Here is a 25354-nt window from a genome sequence, read left to right as displayed (position 1 = left end):
CACCCTGCCAACATACTCATTCATCCATTGACCCATTCACTAACATTCACACTGGATATTTAAGCTTACCATATGGCAGCTAGTGCCGTAAAAATGGGGCAAGTCCTGTCTTCCCCACAACTCTACAGCACTGCAATGGAACTCTTGGAAGGATGTTGCACTGCATTTCTGGTAAAACACAGCTCGGAAGACCTGGCAACAAATGCAGAGCAGCTTTGAGGCAGAGGAAAGTTCAAGTGGAATATCCAGGCCTCTGTGTAGCAAAATTATGCAGCCAAGCATGGTTTCCTAAGTGGCACTATGAGCCATGTGTGCAGAGGATAGCTCTTGACATCAAGCACCCAACCGTTGACTTGTTGTGCAGGGACAAATAATGGTGGGGTGGAAGAATGGATGATCGACTTACAATGAAGCATCTTGACAGGCCCTAGAAAAGCAAATACAGATGTGCTCCTGGTTACCACATACCTGTTGCACAACAATGGAATAGGAATCCTTGTGCTTCATGAAGGTGGTGTAGGCAAGACAATATGGGTGTAGTCAATGATGCCTTAGCCTGAGCAATTCCTGCAATTAGTGTAAGCCACTGTGCCCTATTTTTTTAATTTGAAAAATGATGAACATGTTTTCTCTGACAAACAAGAAGGGCTATTGTGAGGCTTCACTTTACAGGCAATGCAATGCTGGCTGCAGTTACCTGAAGGTTTTCTTGCAGGATATCATGCAACTCTCACTGTCTCCATGGAGAATCAGAGCCTCATTATACAGTTTTCCTGAGAGAACTGTAGCAATATCGTTCAGGGCTGATAAACTTTGTGAGAAAAGCAAGGATTCCTCCAAGCATGCCTTCATCTATTTATTCTCCCATTTGCTACTGTTCTGTTTGCTGCTTCCTTCTCTTTTTCCTTGTCTATCTTCTCCCAAAGTGGGATTCCTAGAAGAACCCCCATAAAGAAATGACAATACCTAAATTCCTTATGAATTCATGATGTATAATACTAACTTAAAAGCATTTCCAAATCCTTAAAGATCAAAACTAACATGAAAAGCCCCATAACTCAGCATAGCTCTAGCTGCAAACAGCCGCAGATCATTTTAAATAGTGTTTGAAATGGCCATCTCAGGATTAGTACTGCCTATGGTCAGTGGGCTGGAACAGGAACTGGCATTAATCAGGCATTAAAAGTTGGAAAGTGAAGTCAGTGTGGTAACAATGTTACCTGATTCTCATTTGAATACTTTCATGAGGCTGCTGCTTGCTTCACACAACTCTGGTTGCTAGGAATTACATTCCCTGGAAAATCAGGTAAGATGGAACATCAGTGATAACCAAAATTAAAACACTATTTTTCATCCACTACTTCTACTTTTTTCCAGCATAATTGGAGCAGTAAAGAGACAATAATCATACTCAATATTGTGGAAAATAAAGCAGCTTGTGTCAGAATAGAGCCTCATTTAGTTGAAGTGCCCAGCAAAACTTTTAATTTTTAAAAAAAGTTGGCCTCAGGTAACATTTTCCCAATCCCTGCAGCTAAATTGCATCTTTAAATATATTCATGGGTTGCGGGTGTTGCTGGCTAGGCCAGCATTTATTGCCCATCCCTAATTGCCCTTGAGAAGGTGGTGGTGAGCTTCCTTTTTGAATCACTGCAGTCCATGTGGTGTAGATGCACCGACAATGCTGTTAGGGAGGGAGTTCTAGGATTTTGACCCAAAATTTCACCCTAGATTTCTGATATAACTTCAAGGTGTTTATGGAACAGTGAGAATTTCTTACCTCAGAAGGATTCAATTATTGTCTCAAACATGATTTAGACATGGACCACCCAAAATCCAAAAAAAAAAATGCATGGGATATACCCACCATACCAGGAAACACCTACACCAGGATATACTAGCCATAGTGCAGCGAAGGTTCACTAGGCTGATACTGCGGATGGCAGGACAGTCGTATGAGGAGAGATCGGTTCGACTGGGCCTGTATTCACTAGAGTTTATGAATGAGAGGGGATCTGATTGAAACGTATAAAATTCTAACAGGGCTAGACAGACTAGATGCAGGGAGGACTGTGGGGACTCTAGAACCAGGGGCCGCAGTCTCAGAATATGGAGCAGGCCATTTAGGACTGAGATGTGAAAAAATATCTTTACTCAGAGGGTGGTCAACCTGTGGAATTCTCTACCACTGAAGGCTGTGGATGTGGGGTCACTGAGTATATTCAATAAAGAAATTGATAATTTATTGAATATTAGAGGCATCAAGGGGCATGGAGAGAAGGCGGGAATATGGCGTTAAGATAGAGGATCAGCCATGATTGTATTGAATAGCGCAGCCGGCTCAAAGGGCCAAATGGCCTACTCGTGCTCCTAGTTTCTATGTTCCTATGATTTCACGCTGGGTGGCCAATTAACGGCCAGCCAGCATGAAACACCTGCTGAAAAGCTCAGTGCTGCTGGGGTGGGGGCCGAACGAGGGTGGGTGATGATGTCACCGTGGGCATGGGTGAGCACTGCAAGAAAACTTCCTGAAGGCAAACAGCTACCTCCTGCAGACGGTGAAATAAAGGTGTATAAAGCTGCAAAAAAATGTCCATGCATTACAATCAAGCACCTAAAGGCATACCTCATAAAAATGCTGTCCACAGTCATTTATTTTTATTTTATATGGAAATTTCACCCCGCTCTTGGATGAGGTTTGATGAAAGATATAAAAGCCACCTGGCCAACTCGCCTGTCCGTCAACTGTAAGGTTGAACAGGCCATGAAAAACCCGAGACAATTGCACCATTAATGGGCTTAATTGCCTGCTTAATTGTCAGCGACCATGCTTCTGAATTTTGTGTCCGCCCACCAAGCAAAATATTGCGCGAGTGCACGGTAACGTCAGGATGCTCGCCTGATGTCATCTCGTGCAATTTTACGCCCAATTGGGTCGGGTGCACGCCCGCCCGCAGGATGTAAAATTCTGCTCTAGGTTTCAATCCTCCATATTTTCTTCAGTACCAATATGCGCCCTACCATGAAAGCTCTAGCATCACTGCTAATGGCAATTACTCTGGTGTAATACTATGCAATGGTATTTGTTGGTTTTGCAATATGTCGGCAACAAAGTCAGACATTTCAAGCTATTCAAAGGGAGCCCTTGCATAAATGTTTCCACTGTCTGTGGTCTATTTTTACTCTCATGATCTTTGCCTAGATCTCTCACAGCATTTGTGTCTGATAACTTTTCCAACCAGCCTGTAGCATCTTGTTACAAAATGCCAATATTTTTGCATCAGCCAGCTCTTTTACAGGATCTACTCATCTTAAAAACACCTTGTATCCCTAGAATAGTGTGTTCTCATGGTTGTATAGCCACTGCAACTTGAGACTTCCATTTTCTAAAAGAGAATTTATCTATTTGGCCTAGAGAAATGGGTATTCTGCTGAGTTGGGCGCTTTTGTAAGTTTTCAGATCACACACTGAAACTTTGATTCGAATATGAACTAAAACATAAACAGTGTGTAATCATGTAACAATAAAAAATTATATTCCTGTTTTGATCTAAAAATGGAAAAAAGAGATTGTCTTATTTATAAGTCACAGTCTCCTTATTTTGTGTATCAAAACAGGAAGAACTGTGAAATAATGAATATGTTTAACAGCCTGCAAAGCGATAGTGGAACACATTTTATGTGGGGTAAATTTTATGAATTAGAACCCTCATTGTGGAATATTCTTTGGTAGCCTTTTTGATGGGGCGGCAGATTAGATTATCAGAAGACAAAGTCAATCTGCCAACTCAAACCCTCTTTACTTACCAGTTATTAATGCTAATGATCACAATGTCAGGAGGGCTGCATATTGGGCATACCACCTGTGCCTTGCTCATCTGATCTACCCTGTTTAGTGAGACTTAACGCAATGGAAAATCTAACTCTTGAAATTTACCCACGTTCTTTCTTATACAGGGAATGGAGAATTTATTCTGTGTACATGAAATAGTTGTCCATGTTTTATGGAAGTATGTCATATTTATAACCTGCTGAACAGAATTGAATTGGTGTGGACGACTTTCACTCCATTTGGTTGCTAATGAACAATTTGATATAATACTAATACTTTGTACATTTGTTATAAATTTTTGTACTTCAGATTCATACTAGGTCATTGACTGATTGATGAAACAAGTAGTAATTGTGAATTTTTACCACTTAAATGGAAATTCTAGTATGCCAGTAAATATTAGAAATGATGTCCACCTATCCTTACATATATTCTAGTTAACCAGTTCCTCTCCATCCACTAATTTCTTTGTTTATCCATGATACAGCGCCAGACACACTGAAGAAAAAACATCCAGGACTTGATTCTAAGCATTTCTCCCCAGTAATAGGGGAATACGGGTATTATCAGAAATAGAATGATAGAAGAAGAAGTTTTGCATTGATACGGTGTCTATCATGACCACTGGACAGCTCATAGCGCTTTGCAGGCATTGAAGTACTATTAAAATGTAGTCACTGGTGTGGAGTAGGAAGTGTGGCAGCCATTTTGCAAACAGCAAGAGCCTACAAACAGCAATGTGATAATGACAAGATAATCTTTTATGGTGTTGATAAAAGATTGCAAAGGCACTGGGATAACTCTCCTGCAAGATAGTGCTACTGCAGTGTCAGCCTTGATATTTGCCCTCAAGTTCTGGTGTGGGACTTGAACCCACAGCCTTCTGACTCAGAGGCAAGAGTGCTGCTAACTGAGACATGGCTGTACCTAAAACTGAAATTCTGTTTTCCTGCTCAGGTAAATGTCAAAGATATCATAGTATTCTTTACCAACATTCTGCCTCAACAAATACCATCAGGAAAAGATCAACTGATTATTAATTTCTATGTTGTTCGTTGGACCTTAAGAACCTTAAAACTAAATTTAGAACAGAGAACAGGAGAAATTTATTTACACAGAGGATTGTGAGGCTATGGTATATCTGAAGTAGAACCTGTGTTAGCTTTTAAGAATAGGTTAGGAAGGTGGTTTAAGGTGGATAAAGCCATATGGGAGAAGGGCAGGCACATCCTGCTTGGATGGAAGATAAACGTAAACATGAATTGGTTGCGTTGAATGGCCTGCCCCATATTGTAATTTCTGTATACAATAGGTGCTGCATTTTTCAATGGGCAGGGTACAGACTGTACCCAACCAGCCCATGCTTGCAAAGCTCAAAACACAGTGTCTAACATTAGATGTGATTCCACTATTGGACAACATTTGGTAAATAACCCCCAGTGTACTAAGAATTATGCTGACAACAATGCTCCCAGTGTGGCGCATTTGTGTGTGCTGGAAGCTGCATATATTAATACACAGGGCTTTGTTCTTTGCAGGCAGAAAGAACACACATTATGCCCGTTTCACCTAAACAAAATAGGTGACAGCCATTCTCTGACTCATTCCTCAGGGCAATGCCTTGACCAATCAGGGTCAAGCTGCCTGATTTAAATTTCAAACAATGCTTGGCAGTTAACTGTCAGTCACCATCACTGGTGCATTCTTCATGGCAATGCCACTTGCCAACAAATCTGCATTCTTGTCACATACAGTGTAAATTGTTGTTTTCCCCTTATATTGGTATTCTTGTGAAGTGCCCCGAGGAGCGCAAGACGAAAAACTTAGACGTGTCTCTTTTTTTCAGCAATATTCAAATCTAGTAGGAGAAAAAAATTACTGTGGAAACTGATTCACTAAAGCCACCTAAGAAAGGAGTCTACCATCCTACATGGGATTCCTGTTCTGCACTGTGTCTGACTCTTAATGTTCTCAGGATAACAAGGAGTGGACAATAAATATTGCCTTGACAAGCCTATTTGCACTTGGGCTTGTATTAGACAGTATCACTAATCCCAGATCAGTTTCATAGTGGAAGAAAGGAAAATTTGCTGAATATTTTTGTTGATATCTGTCTCCTATTGAGCTTAACCAATAAGTAAGAATAGAATTGCAATGGAAGGGATATTTCTGACCAAGTAAAATGGATGTATGTGGGTTTGTAACAAAAAGGAGATGTAAAGCAGTAAATAAAGTAAAACAAAACACATTTGTAACATTTTTATTGACAATTTTCTCTCTTCTGATTGTCACAATGAAGCTCACAGGATGATCCTCAGGACTGTTTAACTCTATTAGGCCAATTTGGTAAGCTTTCAGTTGGGCTACTAAATGAAATTTAGACAAACAAAAACTTACATACTCTAGCACACACTTCTCAAAATGTTTCTCTTGTGTCCTCGTTCGTGGAGTGACATTCACAGTGGTAATATAAAGCACGACATTTCTAAGAGAACCCCATCCTCCTTTTACTGAGGAGAATGTGTTGTAGAATAAACCGTGAACCTTCCAAAAAGTGAACTATGAAAAATACAGTGTATTTTACCGCTGTGCAAGATTTATGAATTTTGTGAACATTTTTGAACAATGATCAATCAACAGTTTAGAAATCAGATATGAGTTTAGATAACAACACCAGTTCCTTCAATTGGTTACTTTTGCCTCCTTTGCCTTGCAGCCCCTAAACAGCAAAATAATCTTTTGGCCAGACAGTGTTACCAAACTCCAGAAGGTTCAGTATCAGGGAAACGTACATTTTGTTTTGGGTGACGGACGAAGATGCGACAAATTGTGCTACTCAAGCTAACCTTTGTGACCTTTGTATGTAATCATTAAAAATGTAATACATTTAAGTGTAATCATTGTAACATTTTTTTGTATTTGTTTTGTGGACGTACAGTCAAATAACTCACTGGGATACTGTATCAATTGCTGTTGTTTTTATTTTTTTTGGTTGGTGATCCAGTCCAGGTTTTCGGCTGCACCTTTGCAGGGGAGTTGGAGCCTTTCACCAGAACAGCCGGGCCTTTTTTTCAAAAATCCGAACTTCAACGGTTTCAAACTCCCCCAAAGAGAAGCAGCCGCTCACCCTACCAATCGGGCCTGTCGATCACCCGGTTACCATAGCGAAGGGGCGGTCTCGGCTCCGGCGCCAGCCAATGGCGGAGAGCCGTCGTTTTGTCGCTATGGTGACGGGGTTGTTCCCGGGACCTGATGGCTTGACAGGTGCGTGACAATCCAGCTCTTCAAGCATGTACGCCAAAGGCAAGAGTAACACTGTACCTTCTGACAGCCAAGCCAGGGAAAAGTAAGTTTACCTCAGCTTTTACGGGGAAACTGACCCCGGATTCAACTCCGGCGGGTCCGGAATGGTATAGTGAGATGTCAAACTCGGGACTGTGGGGTTTGTGTGAAAACATTAAGTTTAATTCTGACACTCAGTTGACTCCAGGACAAGAAGTAGCTGCTGTTCTCTTGGTATTAGAACATAAGGTACAGGGTGCTGCTTTGTGGGGGGCCATAGAAATGCTGCCAGGGAAGAAAAAGTAACACGTATTGATGGAGAAAGCAGTACAATAAGTTGTACCGGTTTCTTGGGGTTTGTGCTGGTGTTCTGTCACTTTGTGCAATGGGTTATTTACACTTTTTTGGAAGTCCTGGAGGAGGGAGAGCTGCAGAACTGAGGTGCACGATGAACTTAGCCCAAGAATTATCAAAACGTGGAAGAAGGGGCAAAGTAAAATAGAGTTCAACAGAAGGTTTGAGGGGGAAAAGGCGTTAAGCAAAAATGCTTTATTTTGCACTGTAATTGCATCTGTACTAAGATACATTAGTTACAGTTCTGGAAGTTCACATATCGTGTCTTAGATGGAAAATACAGATGAACGACTTAAGCAGTGATAGTAATATTAGTGTTGTGGAAGGAAAGTTTGTAAAGTATAATAGTTCAAATAAATATTTTCTTCCATATTATCACTATGCTGGAGTTAGGACACAACTAGCTGTTACTGCTCTCTACTTGGTCGTCCTATACAAGATGCTGTTCAGTGAACTGGAAAAGTCATGTTGGTAATGCGACTAGTAATAAAACAAACACATACTAGTAACACATATTGTTTTACATCATTTCGCTTATTTGGCATTAGTGGATCTAGATTTATTTCCGCGAAGACAAAGCCAACCGATGTCTTGAAGTTCTTGGAATCGGGGTTTTCCTTGGTTTTAATGATATGTTTCAGAATTTTATAAATGTGGTTTTTTTTGTTGGCAAACAATACTTGCATTTTGAGCGAGTGAGCAACCAAGTCTCTAAGTTGCATTGAACTGAGACTCTCTTGGTGCCATGTTACACCACGCTGCTTTAGGGGAACCATGGAAGAAGAAAACAAGTGAATGTAATCTGCCATCTGTAACTTTTTAATTAAAATAAATAATACCCATTTACTTTTAATTACTAATTCAAATTGCATTTAGCTGTATATTAGTATCAGTTTGAAGCAAGAACAGAACTGTAATGTTATTGTTTTCTACTTGTGTAGTAAGTGCAAAGCAATCTAATAAAACGAGTCTTAAAATAGCGGTGTTTGTCATTAAGAACAATACAACTTTACAAAAAGTACTAATGTAATTTATTACACGCTTATTTAAGAAGATTATTGCATTTTCTTGAAAGGTAGGCCGAAGTTTTTTGTGGTTTACTTATCCACTGAAGTGTGAAGCGTTTAAAGTTGTAGTAGTCGTGCCGCTTGTGAGGAGCATGTTTAAGTCTAACCTCAATTTTGGCTTGCAGTACGAAGACATTACACTTAGGACTGTCTGTGATCTCTGTATTTTGTTTGTTCAAATTGAAAACGTATCAGAGGGGAAAACAATATAGTAAATAAAAAAGCTGGTAACGCCAGGAAATGCAAAACTACGATCGCATTCAAGTTTCTAAAGTGCTGCTTTCCAAATGAAAGCTTACATCAATTGTTCAATGAATAGTTATGCAATATATAGTTCTAGTGTTTGTTTACTCTCAGTTAATTGTGAAACTAAAGTGTGTATTGTAAATGAAAAAGTGTTTTTTAAAGTTTGTCTTTATTTACTAATATATGTGGCGTTTTGATACTGACCTTTAGCCTCAAAGAAAACTATAATAATGTAATCAGTTTATTAAATATTGGCATTTTTGATCTACAATGGAAACGTGTTATATATACTATATGGTTTTCTAATGAGATGATCATATCTCATTCACAAGTAGTTGCCAACTTACTACTTATCTCACTTGTGAGGGAAAAAATCATGCAAACCTTTATTAACTATTATTTTATAATACAATTTTATGTTTAGCTGAATTATGCACTTTGTAAGTGGCTGAACTATTACTTCAACATACTTTTTTAATAGCAGGATTGAAAAAGAAATATACAAGTTCAAGGTGGTAATAAAAGAAAATCCTTAACTTAAAAGTCATTTGATGTTTGTAACCGTGAACGTTTTCACATTTGTAAACCGAGATACTGTTTATATTTGATCTGCAAGACTGGGTGTCAGTCATGGAAATGATGATGCAGTTATGACAACAATATGCTGATTTTTAGAGCGGTGACATCATGGAATGCAAAACCTCCTAGTCTAGTAATGAGAGCACCACCAGTTGACTAAGCAATTACTCTGTGCCGAAACTAAAACCACCTACAATACTCAATATCTTTTAATGTGCCATGTGCAGTAGCTGTACAAGATATCGTGTTCATATTATGCATCAGGAATTAGTAGCTAAAATTGTAGTTCCATGTAATTTACACTTTTCTGTGTACAGACATAACCTAAAGGAAACTACCCATGAAAACCTTTCTTTACAAATTTGGTATGTATGGATCAATATTAACAAAATAAAAAAAGTAGAGGATGCTTCTTTGGAAATACATTTTTACAGGTTAAATTATCTGTACACCAAAATAAAAGACATTCCAAAGTTAATAGAGACTTCGGTTATTGAACTGACATGCAATTCCCAAATGCGATAAGGGTAGACATTGGTACATTAAGGATTCTCAATTATCAGTTTCATCACAAGTACAGGTTGGAGGAAGCCTGGGTGCAGACATTTTCTATGGCTTTCCTTACAATGGTAACATTTCAAATTCAAATGTAATGGTATTGAACTAGAATTGCTGCTGGAAGGCATTCATTTATGCTGTTCAGTTCTGGGCAGTTGAATCTGTCATGTGACTAAAAGGTTAGGAGCCCTGTGACAGTAACATGACATTGGACTGGACAGGAATTTAGTTACACAATTAATATTTGACTGGTACTTTACATTTGCTTGATTGTGCATTGGAATGGTAGTTCTGAGAAACATTTATTAGTAGTACTTGAGTGGATTGAAGACTATAAAATAATATATTAGTGGTAACTCCCTGAGTTTGCAATGGTTCTGCTCCAGTGATATTACAAGGAATTCTGTGCAAAAGGATAAAAATTACTTTTGGTCATGTTGATGGACAAACATTTAACATAATTCTGTTAAAATATTGGACAGAAGAATGTCATAGATAATAGCCCATTTAAAAAGAGAGGACAGTTCCATTAAAATAGCTGGCAGAGGGATTTCGTGCAAATGAGTGAGACGTTCATCCGCTAATCGCCAGCAGAGAGTTCTGGACTAATAGATCTTCTCCCCATTTCTCTAACCAGCCACATGAAGCAATAATAAAGGGATTACTGAGAAATATAAGTAAAAGTAGTTATTCCTTTATAAAACTGTTCTTTCTAAAACTTTAGTATTGTTTGGCCTTTGAAGTGAATGAAGTTTTCCATTTAAGTGTGTACTATGAATTGATTTGTAAATTTTGCATGAGAAATGAATGGGAAGTAATTTTGTAAAATAAAACATTATGGATCAACTAGAGGTGCTTACAGCATCTGTATTTTTAAAAATACCCACACAGTTACTGTGTTACCTAAACCCTCTGGGAGCAAAATTTGTAGGTTACTGGAGGCATATTGCTACGGAGGCCAATCGTCCTCCGGAGAGTGTAGTCTGCGCCACCACCTTCTTCTGACATGGCTGTAGTGGTGCACCATCTTAAGGAGGGTGCTCGTGTCGGTGTACTCTGTTACTGTCTGGAAACCTCTGAACTCATTCTATCATGATATCATGCAGCCCTACAGGCTGGTATGAACCCAGATGCCAAGTTTGGACCAAGCAGTCTATTTGACAAAATTGCATGTTACTCACTAAAGTACAAGCATTCAACTGTGAGGGACCCAGCATTAACATTACCTAAAGAGCCAGATACCCAACTTGTAGGTAAGGTGATTTTGAAGAACTTCTGCTATTGCAAAGTGTCTGAAAGTATTCTGCATTATTTTTGGAGGTGTTGTGTTGAGTTCCAGGATTTGACAGGAAGTGTTGCTGCATCCTCATAGGGAGGGCAGAGGAGAAGGAAGTCTGTCCACACAGAGACAATAAGATTTTGGGGGTGTAGCATGATGGGGAGATAGAACAGAGGCTGTGTAGAGGACAAATTGTGTGCCATATCCTCAGCCACTTTGCAGCAGGACTCCTCCATGCTCATGACAATGACAGGAGGCTGTCTGAGAGGCCAAGAAATTCACTCAGGATCTCAGTGTGCACATTTATCTGCATTCTCTTGTATGCTGCCCCATGAAAGTCCTCATCTGAGTCAACTGTCCCAGATCTCGTCTGCGATCTTGCCCTCCTGTGAGCTGGCACATGAACTATCCGTTACTCCTGGCCTGGCTGCAGCCCACTCATGTCTGCTGACTCATTGTACAAAACACTGTACAAGTCTGCAAAGATTAGTGGCAGGTCAGAGGATTGGACAGATTTTAAGAACTAGCAAAGAATGACTAAACAGATAATAAAGAGGCAGAAAGAAGAGTATGAGAGAAAGTTAGCTAGTAATATAAAAATAGAGAGAGTTTCAACAAGTATTTAAATAGGAAAAGAGTAACTAAAGCTAGTATTGGTCCTCTAGAGGGTGTCTGGGGAATTGATAATAGAAAACAAAGAGATGCAGAGGCATTGAACAGGTATTTTGTGTCTGTCTTCACTGTAGAAGACTTAGAAAAATTCCCAAAGATACTTGAGAATCAAGAGGTGATGGGGAGGAATGAAAAGAACCAGCACCAACACCAGGGAAGAGTGCTAGGTAAACTATTAGACCGAAAGGCTGACAAGTCCCCAGGACTGGATGGCCTGCATCTTATGGTCTTAAAAGAAGTGACGGCACAGATAGTAGATGCAATGGTTCTAATCTTCCAAATTCCTTAGATTCTGGAACAGTCCCAGTGGATTGGAAAATAGCTAATGAAACATCTTTATTCAAGAAAGGAGGAAGGCAGACAGCAGGAAACTATAGGCCAGTTAGCCTAACATCTGTCATTGGGAAAATTCTAGAATCCATTAGTATGGAGGTTATAACAGGATTCTTAGAAAATCACAATGTGATCAAGTGGAGCCAACACGGCTTTTTAAAAGGGAAATTATGCTTAACTAATCTATTGGAGTTTTTTGATGAAGTAACATTCAAGGTGGATAAAGGGGAACTGGTAGATGTGGTGCACTTAGATGTCCAAAAGGCATTTGGTAAGGTACCACATCAAAGATCACTACACAAGATAAGAGCACATGGTGTAGGGGGTAACATATTAGCATGAATAAAATGAGATTAGAATAGATAGGTGTTTGATGGCTGACATAGACATGATGGGCCGAAGGGCCTGTTTCTCTGCTGTATACCTATATGTTTCTATAAAAGGTTGGTTAGGCAAAAGGATGCAGAGAGTAGGAATAAATGGGTTTTCTTTGGATTGGCAAGCTGTAACTAGTGGAGTACCACAGGGATCAATGCTGGACCCATAATTTTTATGAGCTATATCGCTGACTTGGATGAAGGGACTAAATGTTTTGTAGCTAACTTTGCTGATGACACCAAGATAGATAGGAAAGTAAGTTGTCAAGAGGAGGTAGAGAGTCTGCAAAGGGAAATAGACAGGTTAAGTGAATGGGCAAAAATTGGTAGATGGAGTATAACATGGCTAAATGTAAACATCACTTTGGCAGGAAGAATAGAAAAGCAATATACTATTTAAATGGAGAAAGTTTGCAGAACTCAGTGGTGCAGAAGGATCTGGGTGTCCCGATACATGAATAACATAAAGTTAGTATGCAGGTACAACAAGTGATGACGAAGTGAAATGGAATGTTGGCATTTATTGCAAGAGGAATGGAATAGGGAAATAGGAAGGTTTAACTGCCTCTGTATAGGGCCTTGTGGTGAGACTAGATCTGGAGTAGTGTACACAGTTTTGGTCTCCTTATTTGAAAAAAATGATATAACTACCTTAGAAACAGTTCAGAGAAGATTAACTTGACTCATCCCTGGGATGCAGGGCTTATCCTATGAAGAAAGGTTGAACAAGTTGGGCTTATACCCATTAGAGTTTAGAAGAATGAAAGGTGATCTTATTGAAACAAAAAAGATCTGGAGGGGATTTGATAGGGTAGATGCCCAGAGGATGTTTCCTCTTGTGGGGGAGACTAAAACTAGGGAACATAGTTTAAGATTAAGAGATCTACCTTTTAATACAGAGATGAGGAAAATATTTTTCTCTGAGGGTCATTAGCCAGTGGAATTCTCTTCCCCAGAAAGTAGTGGAGGCTGGGTCTTTAAATTTGTTCCAGGCTGTTAGATGTTTGATAGACAAAGGAGTCAAGGGTTATGGGGGCCATGCGGAGTTGAGACCACAACCAGATCAGCCATGATCATATTGATTGGCGGAGCAGGCTCAAAGGGCCAAATGTTGTACTTCTGCTCCTAAGTCCTATGTTCCTATGACTTGTCAAGTGCTGACCCCAACTCAGTGCTAGCCTCTAAGTGTCATTATCTGAGCTGGTGGCTGCAAGTGTTAGATCGAATGATTGAACCTCTTCAAGTACTGTTGTTCTCTGTTTTCCTATAACGACTGCAGTGGCTGGGCAAATGGCAATTCTTGGTTGCTTAAAAGCAGAAAATCCAGAAGGGAAAGGTTGGGGTGGAGGAAACAAGTTGGAATGGAAAGCGAGGTCCTTGCTGAGACCATCAGCAGCTTGCTCATTCTGCCCGATAGCAGCATGAGGGTGAGCTGGGAGTTGAGAAGGAGCATAAGGCAAGACCGTACCATTATCCTGAATGCTCTGTGTTGTGGAATTCCACAGGCTCTGTTGCAGCTAGCCCCATGATGCAGAGAACCATGTGCTCTGTAAGGGTTAGGACTTCCAGGTGTTCTTGTCCTCTCATAGCCCTGCTCTGCTGTCTCCTATTGTTTGCCACTTTGTCATGTAAGAGAAAGGGGGAATGCTAGTTACTGTGTTGCATTGTGTCTGGGTGATGTTCCTGCCATAGCTCAATAGCTGCAAGTATGTAGAGGCGGTGAGAGGTGATTGTGAGGCTGGCAGCATGACTCCTGATGACAGGGACTGGTGCTGGGTGAGTGAAGAAATGTGTTGCATTGAGCAGGATGAGAGGCTGGTGAAACAGTGGGTAGGAGATGTCATGTGAAGATGCATTCACTTAGCTGGAGGTACTGCTGTAGGTACTCAACTGCAGAATCTGCAATTGTTCTCCTTTACCATAAGCTCTCAGTGCCTTCTAAGTGTTGTCCTTGAGGGCCTCTTGGCTCCCATGGAACCATATTTCTCCTATTGTTTGCCTTCACCATTGAGGCTTCCAGTGCCACATTCATTCCCCTGGAGCCCCCTCAATGTCCGCTGTTCCATTTTCCTTGTTTGGAGTTGCAGCAATATTATCCAGCAACAGCCTCCTGTAATTCAGTACAACTCTCCTTTAAGAACATGAGAGCATATTGCTTGGTTTCCTGTTGAATGCAGAGGCATTCAGCAGCACAACACATGCTCGGCCCTACACTACATTGAAGTAATTGAAGTAGGCAGCACCAAATTTACGCGTTGTCTGCTTCCACCGGAACTGGTGCAGGCAGGTCACGAATAATGATCCCCGCACCCAAATAATTTAATTATTAGCCCTCTGAAGCCAGATAAGTTGGATATGAGGTACCAAGCTTGATGTCAATGTCAAATACCACAGGGGAGGCATTAGGTAATTGAATATTGCAGGAGAGGGCCCTTGTGGAACCCTGTTACAATGGTTATTTATCGACTTTGGTAATGTATACAGTGATTATGGTGCTAGGGTGGAACAAGGCTGCTGCTGCTTACTTTATTAATGCACTGGTTGCAGTACTAGTTGCTACTTTGTGAAGTCTTCCTAGAAGTTTTAGTAAACTACAAATAATAAAAGACAATTTATTCTAAAATAAATAATTTAGTTAATTATACCCTTGTTTTTCCTGATGGTGGCTGATATTAGTTGTGTTCCTCACAATATACTAATATAAAATGTAATACTATAAAATACATTTTCATACCTTTCAGAGGTGAGTGTTTCAAAAAGTGACATTTGTTTTTTTTCCCTGTGGTTTCTATTGAACAAGTTTATGGGAAATGAGGGTGACATGTTTAGGTTGTCCTATTGGCTACCTGAGACTTGTGCAAGACAAGAGACTCTGCAGTAAACTTGTGTTGCGTATACTAGTGTTGCATATTCTACATCTGAGTTCTACAGTAGATGGGTTTTGATGAAATATTTATAACATTGGTTAGTGAGCTCCTCCCGCCGTCGTAACATTACTGGTCTCCTCAGTCCATTTTCCACTATCATTCATATCTATGCAATTTGTCACCTTCAGACTTGAGTATCCCAATGCTACTTGGCCAGCCTCCCATTATCCATCCTATGTAATCTTCAGCTCATCCAAAATTCTGTTATCCATATCATTTTCCCATACTAATTCATCACCCAGCACATTTGCCTACCCTTATCCGCATTTGTGATTGCCATACTCCCCCCACCCACCCACATGTCCAAATTAAAATTCACAGCAACAAAAACAGAAAATTCTGGAAAACGCAGCAGGTCTAACAGCATCCGTGGAGAGAAATACAGAGTTAACGTTTCGAGTCCGTATAACCCTTCTTACGAGCTCTGAAGAAGAGTCATATGGACTCGAAACGTTAACTCTGTTTTTCTTTCCGCAGGTACTTTTAGACCTGCTGAGTTTTCCAGCATTTTCTGTTTTTGTTTCAGATTTCCAGCATTCACAGTATTTTGCTTTTATCTTAAAATTCACAGCCTTGTGTTTAAACCCCTTCAAGGCCTGACCAAGCCATTTTTCTGTAACATCCTCCAGCCCCAAAACTGCCACACACACACACACACACACACACACACACCCCCCCCCGCCCCAGCCCTCCAACCACTATAGGCTCTCCATTCCTCTGACACTCTGGCCTCTTGTCTGCCAGTCCCTCCCTCCTTACACCACCTTTTCCAGCAGTGCCTTCAGCTGCCCAGACGCTTTGGAAATCTCTCCTTCAAATTTCCACCAATTTCTTCTTCTTTAAGACTGTCTTTAAAATTCACTTCTTTGATCAAACTTTTGATCCCCGATTCTAATGTCGTCTTTGGCTCAGCATCCATTTTTGTCTGATTACTTCTCTGTGAAGCCCCTTGGGATGCTTTTTCTACATTAAAGGTGCTATATAAATGAAAGTTATAAATTGATTCAGGCACAATATGGAATACTAAAATTCTACCATGTTACTATGATAATCAAAGGTCCTCATTTTAAAAAAAATGTTTCTTAGGCGTGTATGTTTTAATGTGTTTCAAAACACTTTGCCAATTGAGATTTCCATTATGCATACAAGATGGTATCAAATCCTTTCCTGTAACTGCAAGTAACTACCGTGTCCAGCATATGTGGTCTACATTCTACTAATAAGTGGCTTGAAGAGTCCACCAGTTGTGCAAGAGGGAGTTAAGTCTTTCTAGTTTATAGGGCTATATATAAACTGCTTAGGTGATTCCTGTTTGGAATGCGCAGGAATAAATTTGAAAATATTTTTCCTGAAACTGAGGAATGTTTACAAATGTTTAAAAAATGCTTAATTTGCATCAATGTTTTACTTAAAATGAATTGATTTGGTGGTTCTTGGGAGAGATGATATAGTTTGATTTTACCTTGTAGTTGTCTCTTAGAAACACATGTCTCTTCAGTATAGTGTTCTACACAATGATAGTAATAAATAACTTGAAGATAAATTTAGTTTACATGGACTGCCTTTGAAAGCAATCTTTAATGTAAACAAACATCAGTTCTCAGCATTGTGACATTAGAGTTGCATAATAATGTATCATGACACTAACCATTAAAAATTTTGTATAGAGATATAAGTTTAGTTATGATTCTCTGTTTGCCTGGTATTGGGGGTGTAAGGAGGTCAAGACCTAACAAGTATGGTTTTAAACTCCACATTGTTACTTAGCTTTGCTTCAGTATGACTACTTCTACTGCTGAAGCCAGAAATTGAATTGTAGAGTTAAGATTCTTTGGGAGCAAATTCCAATCATGTATTTAAATCTGATATCTAGTTTACAATAATTATATCAATTTATGTGTAGAATAGAAAATAATGCAGTACAGAATGTAGGAAATGAATGTTACTTTAAGAACTTACGAAAAGATAGAAGATGGAGTTAAAAGTCAGCAATTTTTTTGTATTAGGGAATTCCTGTGGCCTTATAATGTTATGAAAATGGAACCAGATACAAAAATCATAATATGAAGTAAGTGCCCTGAAATTTTTTTTGAATATTTGTTTTGGATTCTACAAATGATTAGTCTTGTAATGCCACTACATTCTTCAGGGACCCTAAGACCCTTTAGCCTGGGTAGGAGAATTGCTTCTTTGCTCCTGGAGATAGTTTTGGCTGTTTTGGTGACAATGTTATTCCAACATTTTGTCCTTTTACCTAGATATTATCTCATTGGTGAAAGTGTCATTCTTGACATTTGTTTTGATTGCTATTTCATACTTTACAAAATGAGGACATATTGCCTGAAAAAGATTATTGCACCCATTTTTTTCCAGCACTATAGGCACCATTTTGGTTCCAAAATGGCATCCATGATATGGGTCATACCAGATGCTATCTTGGGGAGGGCATTGGTGCAGGTACAGGAAGTATGCAGTGTAGGCAGATTAGGATGTCAGTCAGCATTTGACATCAGCACCACCATTTTGAAGCTTAATTCTTCAGCTAATGCTGTCCCTTAACCTTGTGCAGCTGAACGTCCGTTCAGCAGCAGGAAGGACCCCAACAGCGCAATTTAAAGGGATCATAAACTACTTCCAGGTTAGTTGCTGATTAATTTCTACTGGTTATTACTGAATTTCTAGAATAGTTTGATGGCTTGTAGTGTTATCTAGAGTTGCTAAGCTTACAGGGAGTAGTGTTGAGGTGTGAAAGAATTTGGTCCTGACTTCAAGAATTCTGCTTAGACCACTTGCTCCCAGATGTAGATACAATAGGTTATATTCCCCCTTCGTCTGCACCAGTGAAGTGAGAATGAGCAGCGGCTGCACAGAGGAGAATAAGCTGCTCAAAGATGGAAGAGAAGGAGGAGGGGTGGGAGGGAGAAGGGCTCCAGCAGGAGGCCATATCCATCCAGAGTCTTCGGTGAGCAATTCTCTGACCTTGAACTCAGTGAGGAACAATGTATCAGATGTCTTCGCTTCAGTAAGGAGGAGCTCACTGAAATTTGCTACCTCTTGCATCTAGAAATGCAGCTTCAGGACAGGGCAATTTGCTGTGAAGGTGGCCATGAACTCTTATGTGTCGGGTTCCTTTTATATAATATCCCACAGTTCACAGGGAGGTTACTGAGGCTCTGTATGCAAAGAGAGATGAATGCATTTCAATCTGTCTAGCCAGAGAGAAGCTGGCACAGTGAGGATGTGCCTTTGCGAGTTTCACAGACTTCCCCATGGTGCAGGATGCCATTGATTGCATCGATGCCACCTGTGTTGCATGTAAATTCTGAGATGTACTGCAACCAGAAGGTATCCACTCCCTCAGTTTTCAGCTGGTGTGTGACCATCCTCAGCACATCATTCAGGTCATTGCTCAGTATCCTGCAGCAATAGTCATAATGCCTTAATTCTGTGCCACTATGCTGTACCATCTGCATTTGAGCCACCATGATGCACCAGAGTGTGGCCATTGAGCGACGAGCCTTATCTACCGACCACCTGGCTCGTGACTCTGCTGCACAAATCACACACACACGGAATACATACAAATAACGAACGGCATGTTGTTACAAGAAATATGATCAATCTGTTGGGATGCTTAAACAATGCTTCTGCCATGGACAACACTGGAGGAGCCCAGCAGTACTCGGTAGAAGATTTGTGCTGATCTGGTGCATCCTGCACAACCTAATCTTGAGGGCACAGCCATTGCCACTAGGTATTTGTTGAATAGCTGAGGAGGAGGAGGAAGGGAAGAGGTAACCAACATATCTACTTTCTGGTCAGGGTGTCAGTGATCAACATTGACTGCGGTCCCAATGAATGCAACCTCGATCGCCCATTCACCGATAATTCCACACCTTACCTTCCCTCTGTTTCTGACCATCACAGCATCCGCTTTTCACACTTAAGAAAAAATGCCACCACAACACAAACATTCCAAACCAAATTTATACATCAACCCATCCCATATTCTATGCAAAAGTCAAGTCATCATACTTGTGCACTCCCTTAGGGCCTGTCGCTCTTTGCCTTTAACAAAAAGAGAAAATGCTGGAAAATTTCAGCAGGTCTAGCAGCATCTGTGGAGAGAGAAACAGAGTTAACGTTTCAAGTCTGTATGACCCTTCTTTAGAGCTGAAGAGAAGTGGAAATGTGATGCAATTTATACTGTTTTGTTTGGGAGGGAGGGGGTGGGGGGGGTTGCAGGTGGAGCTGTTTAGAAGGCCAGCAATAGGTGGGGCCAAAGGTGGGATTGACAAAGATGTCATAACTAAAGGACAAAGGGAGTGTTAATGGTAGTGGTTAGGGCTAAAAGAAGGTGCTGATAGTGGCATAAAGGTAAGAAAGCAGAATGTGATTATAGTAGAACAAGGGTAGCACTGTGTGAAAGAACAACCTGGAACAAAACATGGGGATGGGGTGCGGGGAGGGGGCAGTGGTGGGGAATAAAAAGAGAATGGGATAGAAGGGGGGGATAAAAAAGGGGAGAAAACCACAGATAAATGAATAAAAATAAAAATAAGTGGATAAAAACAATGAATGCAGAAAAAAAGGGGATTAAAAAAGGGGGTGAGGATGGAGGAGAGAGTTCATGGTCTAAAGTTGTTGAACTCAGTGTTAAGTCCAGAAGGCTGTAAAGTGTCTAATTGGAAGATAAGGTGCTGTTCCTCCAGTTTGCGTTGGGCTTACCTGGAACATTGCAGCAGGCCAGGGATGGACATGTGGGCGTGAGAGCAGGATGGTTTGTTGTAAAGGCAAGTGACAGGAAGGTCTGGGTCATGCTTGTGGACAAAGTGGAGGTGTTTTGCAAAGCGGTCACCCAGTCTGCGTTTGGTCTCCCTGATGTAGAGGAGACCACATTGGGAGCAGCGGATGCAGTAGACGTACTTGAAGGAGGTGCAAGTGAAGCGCTGCTTCACCTGAGAGAAGTATTTGGGCCCTTGGACGGTGAGGAGGGAGGAGATAAAGGGCAGGTGTTGCACTTGCTGCATGGGAAGGTGCTGTGGGAAGGGGATGAGGTGTTGGGGGTGATGGTGGAGTGGACCAGGGTGTTGCAGAGGGAAGATGTCATGAACAAAAGGACAGAGTGGGTGTTAATGGTAGTGGTAAGGGCTGAAGGAGATGCTGATAGTGGCATTAATGTAAAAAAGCAGAATGTGATAAGGGCAGGACAAGGCTAAGCACCCTGAAAAGAACAACATGAACAAGTGACAGATGGCCCTTGTGGGGGTGGGGTGTGGAGAGAAAAAATTGAAAATAGGATAAAAAGATGGGGACAGTACAATGAATAGTTGAAAAAAATGAAAATAAATGAAAACAAGTGGATAAAAAATAAAAACAATATAAAAATAAAAATGAATATTGAAAAAAGGGGGTAAAAAGGAGTGAGGAAGCCATCTGAGCTTGCGTGGCAATGAGCTGGCATGAGAGCAATCTGAACTTGAATGGCAGCATCCAAATGTTGAGTAGCTTCAGTTTGTGCTGCAGTGGAAGCTGAGACATCTGTGTTATGGATGGGTCCACAAGTGGCCACCACTTGCATGCTGGAGAGGATGGATTGCAAGCTTTGCGCAAAGCCATGTTAAGCTGGTGTTGGATTCTGCCATGGTCCTTGAATTTGATGCAAGTTTTCTAGCTGGCATGCTAATTATTTTGCTTTTATTATTAATTCATGAGATGTGAGCATCGCTGGCTAGGCCAGCATTTATTGCCCATCCCTGGTTGGTCTTGAGAAGTGGGTGGTGAGCTGCCTTCTTGAACTGCTGCAGATCACGTGGTGTAGGTACACCCAGAGTGCTGTTAGGAAGGAAGTTCCAGGATTTTGACCCAGTGACAGCGAAGAAACAGTGATATATTTCCAAGCCAGGATGGTGAATGGCTTGGAGGGTAATTTCCAGGTGGTGGTGTTCCCACGTGTCTGCTGCCCTTGCCCTTCTATATGGTAGTGGCTGTGTGTTTAGAAGGTGCTATCTAAGGAGATTTGGTGAATTCCTGCAGTGCATAATGTAGATGGTGCACATTGCTGCCACTGTGCATCAGTGGTGGAGGGAGTCAATGTTTGTGAATGGGGTGCCAATCAAGTGGGCTGCTTTGTCCTGGATGGTGTCCACCTTCTTCAGTGTTATTGGAGTCGCACTCATCCAGGCAAGTGGGGAGTATTCCATCACACTCCTGACATGGCTTGTAGATGGTGGACAGGCTTTGGGGAGGTGAGTTACTCGCTGTAGGATCACTAGCCTCTGACCTGCTCTTGTAGCCACAGTATTTATATGGCTAGTCCAGTTCAGTTTCTGGTCAATGGTAACCCCCAGGCTGTTGATGGTGGGTGATTCAACAATGGTAATGCCACTGAATGTCAAGAGGCGACAGTTAGATTCTCTCTTGTTGGAGATGGTCATTGCTTGGCACTTCTGTGGCGCGAATGTTACTTGCCACTTGTCAGCCCAAGCATGGATATTGTCCGGGTCTTGCTGCATTTGCACATGGACTGCTTCAGTATCTGAGGAGTCACGAATGGTGCTGAACAAAGAATAGAGAACAAAGAAAAGTACAGCACAGGAACAGGCCCTTCGGTCCTCCAAGCCTGCGCCAATCATATTGGCCCATCAACTAAAACATTTTGCACTTCCGGAGTCCGCATCCCTCTATTCCCATCCTATTCATGTATTTGTCAAGCTGCCTCTTAAACACCACCATTGTACCTGCTTCCACCACCATCTCTGGCAATGAATTCCAGACCCTCACTACCCTCTGCGTAAAAAACTTGCCCTGCACACCTCCTCTATAGTTTTCTCCTCTTACATTTAATCTATGTCCCCCAGTAATTGACTCTTCCACCCTGGGAAAAAGCTTCTGACTATCTACTCTGTCCATGCCACTCATAATTTTGTAAACTTCTATCATTGTGCAATCATCAGCAAACATCCACACTTCTGACCTTATGATGGAAGGAGTGTATTTGGTGAAACAGCTGAAGATAGTTGGGCCCACCCTGAGGAACTCCTGCAGTGATGTCCTGGAACTAAGATGATTGACCTCCGACAACCGCAATCATCCTCCTTTGTGCTAGGTATGACGCCAACCAGTGGAGAATTTTCCTACTGACCTCCATTAGTTCCAGTTTTACTAGATCTCCTTGATGCCATATTGGTCAAATGCTACCTTGATATCAAGGGCAGTCACTCTCACCTCACCTCTGGAGTTCAGCCCTTTTGTCCCTGAGGACAGGAGCTGAGTGATCCTGGCTGAACCCATACTGATCATCAGTGAGAACTTACTGCTGAGCAACAACTGCTTGATAGCACTGTTGATGACCCTTTCCATCATTTTACTCATGATTGAGAATAGAATGACAGAGAGGTAGTTGGCTGGGATCGATTTGTCCTGCTTTTTGTGTACAGGACATACCTGGGCAATTTTTCACATAGTCGGTCAGATACCAGTATTGTAGCTGTACTGGAACAGCTTGGCTAGGGGGCGCGGCAAGTTCTAGAGCACAAATATTCTGCACTATTGCCGGAATATTGTCAGGGCCCATAGCCTTTGAAGTACCCAGTGCCTTCAGCTGTTTCTTTATATCACATAGAGTGAACTGAATTTGTTGATGAGTGTCATCTGTGATGCTGGGGACCTCCAGCGAAGGCTGAGATGGAACATCCACTAGGCATTTCTGGCTGAAGATTGTTGCAAATGTTTTGGCCTTAAGTACACAAGTAGTCCTGTGTTAAAGCTTCACCAAGTTGACACCTCACTTTTAGGTGCTGCTCCTGGCATGCCCTCCTGCACTCTTCGTTGAACGAGGGTTGATCCCCTGTCTTGGTGGTAATGGTAGAGTGGGGGATATGTGGTGCCATGAGGTTACAGATTGTGTTCGAGTACAATTCTGCTGCTGCTGATGGCCCACAGCACTTCATGGATGCCCAGTCTTGAGTTGCTAGATCTGTTTGAAATCTATCCCATTTAGCACAGTGTCGTATCACACAGCGCAATAGAGGGTATCCTCAATGTGAAGACAGGACTTTGTCTCCACAAGATACTGTACAGTGGTCACTCCTATCGAAACCATTATGGACAGATGCATCTGCGGCAGGTAGATTGGTGATGATGAGGTCAAGTATGTTAGTCCCTCTTGTTGGTTCCCTCAACATCTGCTGCAGACCCAGTCGAGCAGCTTTGTCTTTTAGGGCTCGGGCAGCTTGGTCAGTAGTGGTGCTACCAAGCCACTCTCGGTGATGGTCATTGAAGTCCCCCTAGCCAGAGTATATTCTGCACCCTTACCCCCCTCATTGCTTCCTCCAAGTGATGTTCAACGTGGAGGAGTACTGACTCATCAGGTGAGGGAGGGCGGTAGATGTTAATCCTCACCCACGTTTGACCCAATGCCTGAGACTTTAAGGGGTCTGGAGTCAATGTTGAGGTCTCCCAGGGCAACTCCCTCCCAACTGTATACCTCTGTGCTGCCACTTCTGCTGGGCCTGTGCTGCCAGTGGGACAGGACATACCCAGCGATGGTGGTGCCTTGGACATTATCTGTAAGGTATGATTTCATGAGTATGACTATGTCAGGCATTTGATTCCAATTTTGGCACAAGACCCCAGATGTTAGGAAGGAGGACTTTGCAGGGTCAATAGGGTTGCATTTGCTTTTGTTGTTTCCGGTGCCTAAGTTGATGCTGAGTGGTCCATCCGGCTTCATCCCTTATAGGCTTCATAGCAGTTTGATACGACTGAGTGGCTTGCTGAGCCATTTCTGAGGGCAGTTAAGAGTCAACCACATTACTGTGGGTCTGGAGTCATATGTAGGCCAGACCAGATAAGGACAGCAGATTTCCTTCCCCAAAGGGCATTAGTGAACCAGATGGGTTTTTACGAAATTAGACTTTTAAGTTCAAGTTTTTTATTGAGTTTAAATTCCAGCATCTGTCATGGTCCTCGGTCTCTGGATTATTAGTCCGATACGACTACCACTATGCCACTGCTGCCCTCCCCCCTTCCCTCCCCACAAACATTTTGGTGTGCAGTCTCATCGGCCTTCTTCTGTAGGCTACTCCGACGCAGTCCTTATCTCAACAACAGAACATAGCTGTGATCTCGCTGTCCATGTAGCTGGCCTTTGTGCTACCCTTGTCCTGTACCCTGGCTGCAGGCCATTCATGCCAATCCCTTCTTTGTGCTACCGTCTAAAGTTTGCACAGTGTTAGTATCTGAGCTGGCGACTGCATGTGCAAGAATAAGTGACATTATTTATTCCTCATTGCTGCCTTCCTGTTCTTCCTTCTCTTGTTTTTTCACCACTGTCTGGACAGTTGCCTGTTCTTGCCTTGGACAGAAATGCCAAGGGAGAGGTTATGGTGAAGGGAGTGGGGGAATGCAAGGGGTATGTGTGCAGCTTGCAAATCAGAAGAGATTGTGGGATAAGCGGTAAGTGTGTGTGAGAAGGATTAGGTACAAGATCTCTGTTTCGGCCCCATCATTGGCGACTGACTCGATAATTGCCGTTCCAATAATAGACCTCCCCTCCATGGGACTAAGGACGTGCAGGCGCCCTGTCCCCTGCAGGTTAGGTGCTGTTGCCTCTGGTTATATGGCACCCTGTTCTGCAGGAGAAAGGGAAATGTGTCAGTAAATGTGGGGCAATTTTTTGAGTGATGTGCCTGTCATGTTTGAATAGCTAGCAGTGTGTGCAAACTGGGAGATCAGTGTGAGGATTGCATCAGTGCTTACTTCTCAGTGTGTGAGGGTGACATGAAGCTGTGAATGTTAGATATGAATAAGTCTTGATTGATAAAAATTGTTGGTAGGTGAGTCAA

The 25354-nt window shown here is 41.7% G+C and overlaps 1 protein-coding gene across 6 annotated transcripts in view; it reads left to right on the top strand.

The window, feature by feature from the left end:
* The first annotated feature begins 7059 nt into the window (after positions 1-7059).
* The window catches only part of ssbp2 (single-stranded DNA binding protein 2), a 590624-nt gene continuing 572329 nt past the window's right edge, over positions 7060-25354 (top strand). For 5 of the 6 annotated variants that reach the window (XM_041185705.1, XM_041185703.1, XM_041185702.1 and 2 more), the window contains exon 1: positions 7082-7178. In XM_041185705.1, coding sequence (XP_041041639.1) covers positions 7123-7178 — 56 coding nt within the window. In that variant the 5' untranslated portion in view covers positions 7082-7122. Of the gene's footprint in view, positions 7179-25354 lie in introns of all 6 variants that reach the window. The other variant, XM_041185704.1, reaches the window with a different exon arrangement.

The sequence above is a fragment of the Carcharodon carcharias genome, chromosome 4 (assembly GCF_017639515.1).
Source record: "Carcharodon carcharias isolate sCarCar2 chromosome 4, sCarCar2.pri, whole genome shotgun sequence".
NCBI lineage: Eukaryota > Metazoa > Chordata > Chondrichthyes > Lamniformes > Lamnidae > Carcharodon > Carcharodon carcharias.
The sequence above is the reverse complement of the archived record's forward strand: the minus strand, read 5'-3'. Positions and strand labels throughout refer to the sequence as shown.